We start from the raw sequence: 12,337 nt of genomic DNA on the forward strand, positions 1-12,337 counted from the left end.
CAGTATCTAGTATGCAGTATTAAGTATGCAGTACTAAGTCATACTGTAGAAATTCCGACCAAGAAATATATCATAATAAATATCATATTAATATCATATTAATATATTAATTAATCATATTAATATCATATTAAATATCATATTAAATATATCATAATATATCATATCGACCGAGAGGGATCGATAATGAAACATCAAAGGGATCCCGTGAAGTGTTTCTATGGAAACAGTTGTTGTTAATCCGAACTCTGCCTGTTAGCTTGTGGAGCCGCTGAGCTAACCGATATTCCTGAATACACAGTAGTTATTCTAACTACAATATCAGGACGCCGTGTTTAAACTACGTCCCAGGTAAATAACGGTTTTATTAAAATAATTCAGTTTTACTCTTTAGCTAACTCACAGAACGAGAATTTAAGAACGAGAATAACGTTAGCTGCTTCAAGTTCCACCGGTTCAATCCCAAACGACTCCTATTTCCATACATAAGGGCACTATGTAGGGGATTAAGTACTGGCTTTAGAAGTCTATATAGTGCACTTATTGTTCAGTGTGGTGTGATTTGTAATTCGGCGATTATTTTGCGCCAAGCTGCTAGGAAAAGCAGTACAAGATTTTAAATGTGGTTAGTGATGTACAGTAAAGCTTGACTTGACATAAATTACCTGCATGTTGGATTTTCTCTTCTCTTGTCTAAACAAATGACCTTAAAGCCTTATAAGCTTAATAAAATGAGCATGTTTAATGTACAAGTCAAACACTGGAGCTCAATGCAGTTGATGTCTGGTAAAGATTAGTGTTTCTCTATTCCATTCCTGGAGTTTAAAGTTCCCTGTCCTCCCAAGCTGGGTTCGAATCCCTGTCACTGCTGGTCCCTAAAACAATGCCTCTATTTCAGCTCCAGGAGAGGGGTATGCGAAGAAGAAAATCATTTTACTGTACACTTGCGGTGGCTCGGTGGGTAGCACTGTCACCTCAGGGCAAGAAGGTCCTGGGTTCGATCCCCAGGCGGGGCGGTTCCGGTCCTTTCTGTGTGGAGTTTGCATGTTCTCCCCGGTTTCCTCCGGGAGCTCCGGTTTCCTTCCACAGTCCAAAAACATGCAGTAAGGTTAATTGGAGACACTGAATTGCCTTATAGGTGAATGGGTGTGTGTGTGTGTATGTGTGTCTGCCCTGCGATGGACTGGTGCCCCGTCCAGGGTGTTACTGTGTCCCTTGCACCCATTGAAAATCTGGGATAGGCTCCAGCACCTTAATTGGATAAGCGGTTAAGTGAGTGAGTGAGTGAGTGTACACTTGCATAACGATAGAGAGATAACAATAAAGCGACCATTTATACTTCTTCTATCAAGCACTTAATAAATTGGATTAAAGGTCTGGACCAGGGAAAACTTAAAACTCTGCAGAGCAGTACACCTTCAGGACCAGAGCAGAGAAACCTTGGTGTATAAGTTACCTCTTTTAATGTCACGTTGTTGTTTTTCCTGTATATGTTTGTTGTGTTGGATCAAACTTAACCTATTTGTATCTCATTATTAGATTGTGACCTCAGTGCTGGAGCCAGTGAACTGTTGGCAAAGGGAGCATGTCTGGGGACCTGGTTGGGGTTTGGGACGTAGCCTTAAGTGATGGAGTCCACAGGATTGAATTCGAACATGGCACAACTACTGGAAAGCGAGTTATCTGTGTTGATGGCAAGGTAGGAATACTTATACCCGACACAGACTCATATGAGCTGATTTAGCTTTCTTATTTACATTGACTGGTACCTTTTACAGTGTATTAATGAAATTTTGCATTTGAATCCCAACTCAGCTCAGCATGGGTTCGAATGTCAGCTGTGAGATTTAGATATTGACTGGTTGAGTGCCCACTCACGCCCAGTAATCTGTGCCTTTGTGGGAGGTAAAAGGTTAAAGGTTCACTGGCACACTTGAGTCACAGCCAGGATGCCTGCACTAGCAATGTATGGCCTGGAGAGCTTAGTTAGTTTCTTATAAAGCAATGCAGCTCTCTCTGAGACTTCATTGCGGGCAGCGGTGACTACATGCGTGTTGGAGGGGGAGCGTCTTACCCCCCTTGGTCAGCACCATATGAATCCAATAGGAGGGATTGGGAAAAAGCAGAAACAAAAAATGAAGAAACTATGATGCTACTATTCAAAAACTAGGTTTTGTTATTAAATATAATAACAATATTATAACAATATTATATTAAGGGCCGCAGCGGTAAAGTACGCTAGCGCACCAGAGTTGGGGTTTCGAATACATCGTATCGAATCTCAGCTCTGCCTTTCCGCCTGGGCTGGGTGGCATGAACAACGATTGGCTGTTGTTCAGGGTTAGAGGGTAAGAAAGTCGGATCATAGGTCCTCATAACTGGTGCGACTGCGGCCCCTGCTGGCTGACTGATGGCGCCTGCACAGGGCTGAGGAATAATGCTGATAGGGGTGTGGCCCTCCGTGCACAGTGCCCGTCAAGTGTATGAACTCGACTCGTGCAGGTGAAAAATGCAGTCTGTACTGACTGTACGTGCCGGAGGGGGCGCATGTCAGTTGAGAGGCATCCTCAGTCAGCGGTGAAGGGTCGAATCAGTATAGAGGACGCAATCAGGGTAACTGGACACGACTAGATTAGGGGAGAAAAATTGGGGGGAAAAGTGGGGAAAAATAGAAAAATTCTAACAATTTTATATTAATAAATAAATTAACTATATTATAAATATATTACATTTATGATATATTAAATATATAAATATATTATATTTATACCATATTGTATTATAAATATAATAACAATATTATATTATATTAATATTATATTTTGCCATTAAATATAATATGTACAAATTTATATTTAAGTTAAAAGAATGTTCATCCACAATGTTTTTCTTGTAACCCAATATGCATCCTGGCATGAATGCAAAAGTTTGTCCTGGTAATTTTAAAGGACAAACAAATCAACTATGCATAACTTTAGGATTGACACCAAACACCCCTAAATTGTATTATTATTCTCTAGAGATGCATGAGTACCGATACTGGTATCGGGTATTTGCCCGATACCGCGCTCATTAACTTGTACTCGTACTCGCAAACGAGGCTCCGATACTAAACATCCGATACCGTGTTCCTAGTGCACGTTGCTGCGTTATGCCTGGTTCACACTACACGACTTTTGCCCTGATTTCCGCTCGGTGACTGGTTAGATTTGCCGGCTCGGGAGCAACTTGGCGTTCACTCGGCGATCAAAACTCGGCTCTCGATCGCTAAGTGTGAACTACCCAACAACTCGATCCGACCGGCTCACCGAGCGCTCGGCTACCGGATCGGGATTTCTAGCATGTCAGATATCTGAGATGTGCGACTGGGAATGAGTGACATGTCGAACAGCCAATGAGAACGCAGGATACGGTGTGAGGGGAAACGCAGGAGAGGAGTGTAAACAGGTGGGACAGGGGGATAATATAGTTTATATCAGAATACATCAGCACTCACACGTTTTACAGTATTTCTGACCTGATCGTTCTCTCCAAAACATAACAACAAAACACCAACATTGCAAAAATATTTATTAACCTCCAACTCACTACAGAACAAGCCATGCTATACGTGTTGCCAGATTCATTTATTTTTCCTCCTTGATTTCATCACGACAGCGCACAAACACTTTGATCACTCGCTACTTGTTGACGTGCATTTTTGGACGAGGTATCATTAAACTTCTCGTCACTTCTCACGTGTGTTTTTGTTTAAAAAAAAAAACGGTATTCTAAATAGGTATTGGTATCGGTATCGGCAAGTACAAAAATACTTGTACTCGTACTCAGTTGGGAAAAAATGGTATTGATGCATCCCTAATATTCTCATTTGCTCACTAGGAGGTCCTGAGGAGAGACTGGATGTTTAAACTGGTGGGAAAAGAGACATTTCATGTAGGAAACACGGACACGAAAGCGACTATCAACATTGATGCTGTGAGCGGCTTTGCCTACGAATACACTTTGGAAATCAACGGCCAGAGCCTGAGAAAATACATGGAGAACCGATCCAAGGTGACGAGCACCTGGCTGCTCAACCTAGATGGCGTAGACTGCAGAGTAGTCCTGGGTAAGTAGTTCCTATCTGTAAATTAAGAGTGAGAGTTTTTGAGTTTGCTTACCAACTTCTTAGGAGCTTTTTAGTGATGTGGGTTCCCTTTCTGTGGCAGTGATGCCTAGTCTGGTACACAAAGGTGATTTGGGTGCTGGTTTTCATAGCAGCCATCTACATGTACATTCAAGTTAAAAATCACTCCTGTGCACAATTCTGATACATGACAGTCGTTCAATACAGTTTTATGGAAGAAAGTATGTACTATATTCTTTTATTTATGTATGTATTAAGATTTTAACGTCATGTTTTACACACTTTGGCTACATTCATGACAGGACAGGTAATTACTGGTTACACAAGATTCATCAGTTCAAGTCCTTTAATGTTAAACACGGTCACGGACAATTTTGTATCTCCAATTCACTTCACTTGCATGTCTTTGGACTGTGGGAGGAAACCGGAGCTCCCGGAGGAAACCCACTCAGACACGGGAAGAACATCAAACTCCACACAGAAAGGACCCAGACCGCTCCATCTGGGAATCGAACCCAGGACCTTCTGGCTCTGAGAATTTGCCACTCAGGTGGCGCAGCAGTAAAAACACACGCTGGAACCAGAGCTGGGATCTCGAATACGTCGTATCGAGTCTCAGCTCTGCCTGCCGGCTGGGCTGAGCAGCCGCAGGAAAAACAATTGACCTGTTGTTCAGATAGGGGTGGGATATTAAAAGCCGGATAGGGTCTCTCTCATAACTAATGCAATTACGACCTCTGCTGGCTGATCGATGGCGCCTGCACAGAGACGGGAAAAGAGTGCTGTCAGGGTGTGTCTCTCCGTACACAGTGCTGATCCGCACTGCACTCGTCAAAAAGTGTAGGTGACAACATGCATACGGCTGCTGCCCACGTGTCAGAGGGGGCGTGGGTTAGCTTCGTTCTCCTCAATCAGAGTGGGGATCGGCATTGGTGGAGAGGAAGCATGACACAATCGGGCAGTTGGACGCACTAATAGGGAGAAAAAGGGGAGAAAATGCTATAAATATAACATCTGTCAGAAAAAAAACCCCCAAAAAACACTACAACCCTTTTCATCATACCACTTATCCACTAATCCCTTGACCTGTTTCAATCTGAACTGGTTGAGATCTTAAACAAAAACTCTCAAGCTAAAACCATTGTGTTATGCATTAGGCCTGAGACATTGTTGGACGTAATTGCACGTCTTTGTACTCTTGCTGCCTTTTTAGGGGTTGGCCTATAAACTAGTTGCAAACTTTCAAGCCTGACCAGCAAAACAGGAAATGCGGAGATGCTTTTATCTGCTTGCAAGGTGGTTTCCAGGACAAAGAATGTGGACAGATTTAACTGGTTACAAATCATCTCAGTTGTAAAGTAAAGGAGAATGCCACAGAAGTTAATGGAAGGTTGAGTTCTTTTTTTTTTGACAGATCACATTACCAGGCAATAATAAACCTAATAATACATTTAATAGAGACACTCGGGTAGTGCAGCAATTCTTTAATCTAGCCAGTTTCATGTATTATGAGAGAGAAACTGAAGTGTAAGATTAAATATAAAGTACAGTAAAGCAATCCATTTATGAGTGCCTGCATATGTGGCTACAATTTATCATCCTGTTTATCTTTACAACCGTCCTGACCTCATTTAATATGCTCTCCTCCTGAACAGAGAAAGATACCATGGACATTTGGTGCAACGGGCAGAAAATGGAGACGGCTGTAAGTATGCAGAAATAGTTCTGGGTTAAAAGTGATTGCAAGTCAGAGGTTGTTTACTTAGTAATAGTAGGCACCACTGAAGTTGAATTGCTAGAGGTAGGAATGCATGTAAAAATGCATGAAGTTTCCCTTCAGCCAGGGGTTCAGTTCTATATTTTTATTTTTCACAAGAATGGATAAGAAACATGAACATGTGAAAAGCCAAAGGTCCTATAGGGAGTCAAATTATTTGTCTTTAAAATAAATGAAAAACGCCGCTCAGGTGGCGCAGCGGTAAAAACACGCGCTGCAACCAGAGCTGGGTTCTCGAATACATCGTATCGTATCGAGTGGCTGCATGAACAACGATTGGCCGGTTGTTCAGATGGGCGGGAAAGCCGGATATGGGTCTCTCTCTGTCAGACTGGTGCAATTACGACCTCTGCTGGCTGATTAGAGGCGCCTGCACAGAGATGAGGAAAGAGTGCTCTTAGGGTGGGTCTCTCCGTACACAACGCAAGGTGGCACAACACTCGTCAATGTGTGGGTGATAAGATGCATACGGCTTGCTGCCCACGTGTCGGAGGGGGCGTGGGTTGGCTTCGATCTCCTCAGTCAGAGTTGGGATTGGCATAGGCAGAGAGGAAGCATGATGCAATTGGGCAATTGGACGCCCTAAAGAGGGAGAAAAAGGGGAGAAAATGCATTAAAAAATGCATTAATAAATGCATTAATCAATACTTGTAATAAAGCAGCACCTTTGCGTGAAAACACTTACAGTGCATTAATACTGTGCATATTTTATTTATTTAAATATTTATTTGTTTATCTTATTTATGTTCAGCCAAGACTGCTCGCCATGACTTTATATCTGAAATCCGTCTGACGTTGTATGCAGCCATCCATGCAGCCTCAAAATTATTTAAATCAGAATCAAAATATCTTTATTGTCATTATACCAGGTATAACGAAATTAATGGCGAAGAAAAATGTTTACCTTTGTCAGTATATTCCAAAATTATGAAGGAAAACAGGATATTTTAAATGGTTGTTTTAAGCTAAAAAGACTGGACAGGGAGTTTCATCAAAATAAGGATCACAAATCATGTTTAATTAAGCTGGTTAACGAAGCATAAACATATGTATAACTTCTATGTTATGGCTTAGCGGCACAAGTTTTCAGCAGTTTAGTAATCTATCAGCTGGGCACCTACACAGACGCATGATTGGCTGTGTGTCTGTAGGGCAGGGGTATTCAACTAAAATTTAAAGAGGTCCAGCTAGAGAAAATTTCTTAAAGCAAAGGTCCGGAATGTTTAACTATATATATATATATATATATATATATTGATATATATATAACATATATATTGATATATATTATATATAAATAGCCTAGTAGTTGTATCAACATCTGCATGTAATCAATAACTGACTGTCAAATCAGATGTGTCTTTGTTTATTAGGATTTTAACGTCGTGTTTTACACTTTGGTTACATCATGACAGGAACGGTAGTTACTCATTACACAAGGTTCATCAGGTCACAAGTTTATATCGAATACAGTCATGGACAATTTAGTATCTCCAATTCACCTCACTTGCACGTCTTTGTACTGTGGGAGGAAACCGGAGCACCTGGAGTAAACCCATGCGAACACGGGGAGAACATGCAAACTCCACACAGAGAGGACCCGGGCCGCCCCACCTTATCAAACCTTTCTCTTATCAAATTAGGAGAAAATAAAAATAAATTTTTTATTGATGCTCCAGTCTGAAGTAAGAACAGAAATGAGTCTCTCCATCACGGATTAAATGCTGTATTTTTGCTGTACACGTTTCTTTTTTGGAGAGCGCTATTTGTCTCCTGTCTCACTCGTCTTTTTCTCAACTTTCTCCTGCACAGTCGTCTGTATCTCTCCCTTCGTTTTTTCTACGTTCGCTATCTTTCTTTTTCTTTCCACCGTCTTTCCACATGTAACTCGCCTCTAACTCTCTCATCTGTCTGCACTGTAGAGTCGCAGTGTTTACCGGCTGGAATGCACAGACTTGATTGGCTGAGTGGTGTCACGTGATTGGTCTGTGCGTTTTCTCATCCGCTAAACCGCTACCGTAAAGACTACAAAAGCTGCGCCGGTTAAAATAGAAGCGCTCCGTCAGGTGTCAAATAATAACTGTTTTGGCTGTAGGTCCGGGTCCGTATGGGACAGCTTCTGGATCCGGACCGCGGTCCGCCTGTTAGTGACCTCTGCTGTAGGGGGAGGGACAATAGCTGAAATAGGGGTTTTCGTCGCTGGTCCAAAACCAAGGCAAAAAAAAGCTATCAGTAGCTGTGCGCATGTCGGAAAAGGCGTGAGAGCCTCGGCCCTCCTCGATCGGGGCTGGGAATAGCGGCAGCAACGAGAGAGATAAGTTCCAATTAGCCACAACTAGATAGGGTAGACTAATAATAAAAGAAAAATAGTAATAAAAGATAGGATAAAAATAATACAGAATCAATCAAAAAAGAAGTTTATTAAACTTTTGTGTATTTTTTTTATTGAACAGTCACATTTGGCTATTTGTAACAGCAAAACAGACAAATGGCGAAGAAAACAGAATCAATGACATGACAGGTTCTATAATATGCAAGGAGAAAAGGTCTCTCGACTCAGCTCTCAGTAATCAATTTTGTGGCTTTAACTAGGTTTATCGGTCTTAGCCTGTATGATACAGTATTACAATGTTAATGTCTTTTACTCTTTAATATAAAAAATTATGGTAATCCGGTTTAAATATGTTTTTTTTTTCTATTTTGCGTCTTACCTCTTTTTTTTCCCAATGTAGCGTATGTATGTACAGTGTATCACAAAAGTGAGTACACCCCTCTCATTTCTGCAGATATTTAAGTATATCTTTTCATGGGACAACACTGACAAAATGACACTTTGACACAATGAAAAGTAGTCTGTGTGCAGCTTATATAACAGTGTAAATTTATTCTTCCCTCAAAATAACTCAATATACAGCCATTAATGTCTAAACCACCGGCAACAAAAGTGAGTACACCCCTAAGAGACTACACCCCTAAATGTCCAAATTGAGCACTGCTTGTCATTTTCCCTCCAAAATGTCATGTGATTTGTTAGTGTTACTAGGTCTCAGGTGTGCATAGGGAGCAGGTGTGTTCAATTTAGTAGTACAGCTCTCACACTCTCTCATACTGGTCACTGAAAGTTCCAACATGGCACCTCATGGCAAAGAACTCTCTGAGGATCTTAAAAGACGAATTGTTGCGCTACATGAAGATGGCCAAGGCTACAAGAAGATTGCCAACACCCTGAAACTGAGCTGCAGCACAGTGGCCAAGATCATCCAGCGTTTTAAAAGAGCAGGGTCCACTCAGAACAGACCTCGCGTTGGTCGTCCAAAGAAGCTGAGTGCACGTGCTCAGCGTCACATCCAACTGCTGTCTTTGAAAGATAGGCGCAGGAGTGCTGTCAGCATTGCTGCAGAGATTGAAAAGGTGGGGGGTCAGCCTGTCAGTGCTCAGACCATACGCCGCACACTACATCAAATTGGTCTGCATGGCTGTCACCCCAGAAGGAAGCCTCTTCTGAAGTCTCTACACAAGAAAGCCCGCAAACAGTTTGCTGAAGACATGTCAACAAAGGACATGGATTACTGGAACCATGTCCTATGGTCTGATGAGACCAAGATTAATTTGTTTGGTTCAGATGGTCTCAAGCATGTGTGGCGGCAATCAGGTGAGGAGTACAAAGATAAGTGTGTCATGCCTACAGTCAAGCATGGTGGTGGGAATGCCATGGTCTGGGGCTGCATGAGTGCAGCAGGTGTTGGGGAGTTACATTTCATTGAGGGACACATGAACTCCAATATGTACTGTGAAATACTGAAGCAGAGCATGATCCCCTCCCTCCGGAAACTGGGTCGCAGGGCAGTGTTCCAGCATGATAATGACCCCAAACACACCTCTAAGACGACCACTGCTTTATTGAAGAGGCTGAGGGTAAAGGTGATGGACTGGCCAAGCATGTCTCCAGACCTAAACCCAATAGAACATCTTTGGGGCATCCTCAAGCGGAAGGTGGAGGAGCGCAAAGTCTCGAATATCCGCCAGCTCCGTGATGTCGTCATGGAGGAGTGGAAAAGCATTCCAGTGGCAACCTGTGAAGCTCTGGTAAACTCCATGCCCAGGAGAGTTAAGGCAGTTCTGGGAAATAATTGTGGCCACACAAAATATTGACACTTCAGGAACTTTCACTAAGGGGTGTACTCACTTTTGTTGCCGGTGGTTTAGACATTAATGGCTGTATATTGAGTTATTTTGAGGGAAGAACAAATTTACACTGTTATATAAGCTGCACACAGACTACTTTTCATTGTGTCAAAGTGTCATTTTGTCAGTGTTGTCCCATGAAAAGATATACTTAAATATCTGCAGAAATGTGAGGGGTGTACTCACTTTTGTGATACACTGTATGTAGCAAACGTAGCAATGTTCCCAAATCTGCTGCTGGGGACCCCTAGTGGTGCCAAGGAAGGGGGTGACTTGACTGACACACACTCCCTCCGATGTGTGCAATCTACTGATCCCTTCTTATACATTGACACCTCGGTGGATTTGTGTGTGAGGCCAGCTTTGTGAAAAGAGAGCCACGCCCCAATCTCTGCGCTCCTTCAACGCTGTGCAGGCACCCTGGGAAACCAGGTTCCTTTCACAGCCTCATCCTTCTGTTAAACTGGAGGCCAATTTGTCTGCTGCAGGCATTAGCCAGTTATGCCTGCTAAAGGGCGCCCAGCCGACCGGTAGCAGAGCCGAGACTTGAACCTGGGAGTTCAGAATCTCGGAGCTGGTGTGCTAGTTACTTATCACGCTGCACCACCTAAGCGCTTAAATATGAATTTTAAAAGCAAAAGTACGAGATATATGCAAATACTTTATATATTTATTATGCAAATATTTATTTGATTATTTATTTATTTAACAAAGCTGTGCAAATATTACCTTTGGCCACTGCAATAAAACAAAAATCTATTTCATTTTACTTCACATATACAGGAACAGGGTGATGGAAGTTCATGAATTCATACAGCACACAATAGTCACCTTCCGTCTGCACATATTTGAACCGTTCTGATGAACTCATGACTTGCAGTAGTCATAGATACTAACGAATACATTACATTTGTTTACTTGTGTCAATCTCAATCCAGGGGGAGTTTGTGGACGATGGCACAGAGACACACTTCACTCTGGGTGACCACGACTGCTGCATTAAGGCAGTGAGCAGCGGAAGGAGAAGAGACGGTATCATCCACACGCTCCTGGTGGACGGAAACGAGATGGTCGAGGCCAACGAATGAGCATTTCTGGATCCCGAAATCTGTGATAGTGGAAGTTGCCATAGTAACCCTTAAATTCCCCTCCCTGCAGCAATGGCTGTCACATCGTCTCAGGCTGTGTGTTTAGATTTTAAAGCAATAGAGTTGTTACATTCCATTAATACTCTGTATCTTATCTTTAAGTCTCTCAATTCCTGGCATTAACATACAGACTTATGGAAATAGACACACACAAGCTCCGGCAGGTGTGTGTACGCACAGGTAGCGGTGGAAGAAGCAGTGGTTCTCAGCCTGTTAGGTAAACTGGGCCAGAATTAAAAAGTTCAGCAGGCCACACTAATTATACACTGATCAGCCATAACTTAAAACCACCTCCTTGTTTCTACACTTACTGTCCATTTTATCAGCTCCACTTACCATATAGGAGCACTTTGTAGTTCTACAATTACTGACTGTTGTCCATCTGTTTCTCTGCATGCTTTTTTTAGCCTGCTTTCACCCTGTTCTTCGATAATCAGGACCACCACAGAGCAGGTATTATTTAGGTGGTGGATCATTCTCAGCACTGCAGTGACACTGACATGGTGGTGGTGTGTTAGTGTGTGTTGTGCTGTTATGAGTGGATCAGACACAGCAGCGCTGCTGGAGTTTTATATACCGTGTCCACTCACTGTCCACTCTATTAGACACTCCTACCTAGTTGGTCCACCTTGTAGATGTAAAGTCAGAGACGATCGCTCATCTGTTGCTGCTGTTTGAGTTGGTCATCTTCTAGACCTTCATCAGTGGTCACAGGACGCTGCCCACGGGGCGCTGTTGGCTGGATATTTTTGATTGGTGGACTTATCCACTCATACCAGCATAACACACACTAACACACCACCACCATGGCAGTGTCACTGCAGTGCTGAGAATGATCCACCACCCAAATAATAATAATGTATATGTATAATGTAGTGGTCCTTTGGGGGTCCTGACCATTGAAGAACATGGTGAAAGCAGGCTAAAAAAGTATGTAGAGAAACAGCTCTATATGTGCTTCTGTATGGTAAGTGGAGCTGATAAAATGGACAGTGAGTGTATAAACAAGGAGGTGGTTTTAATGTTATGCCTGATCGGTGTATAAGAATCAAGCTCATCTCAGTCCGACCAATATGGGTTTACATTTGATATTTATAATAA

The 12,337-nt window shown here is 42.4% G+C and overlaps 1 protein-coding gene across 1 annotated transcript; it reads left to right on the forward strand.

Annotated features, from left to right (window-relative positions):
• The first annotated feature begins 234 nt into the window (after window positions 1-234).
• Window positions 235-11,561, forward strand: faima (Fas apoptotic inhibitory molecule a). Its single transcript, XM_063006376.1, has 5 exons — window positions 235-351; window positions 1,540-1,699; window positions 3,880-4,108; window positions 5,782-5,831; window positions 11,027-11,561. The coding sequence occupies exons 2-5, from the start codon at window positions 1,586-1,588 to the stop codon at window positions 11,174-11,176; spliced, it is 543 nt and encodes a 180-aa protein (XP_062862446.1). The 5' UTR covers window positions 235-351; window positions 1,540-1,585; the 3' UTR covers window positions 11,177-11,561.
• Window positions 11,562-12,337: the final 776 nt, after the last annotated feature.

This window comes from Trichomycterus rosablanca, chromosome 12 (genome assembly GCF_030014385.1).
Source record: "Trichomycterus rosablanca isolate fTriRos1 chromosome 12, fTriRos1.hap1, whole genome shotgun sequence".
Classification (NCBI taxonomy): domain Eukaryota; kingdom Metazoa; phylum Chordata; class Actinopteri; order Siluriformes; family Trichomycteridae; genus Trichomycterus; species Trichomycterus rosablanca.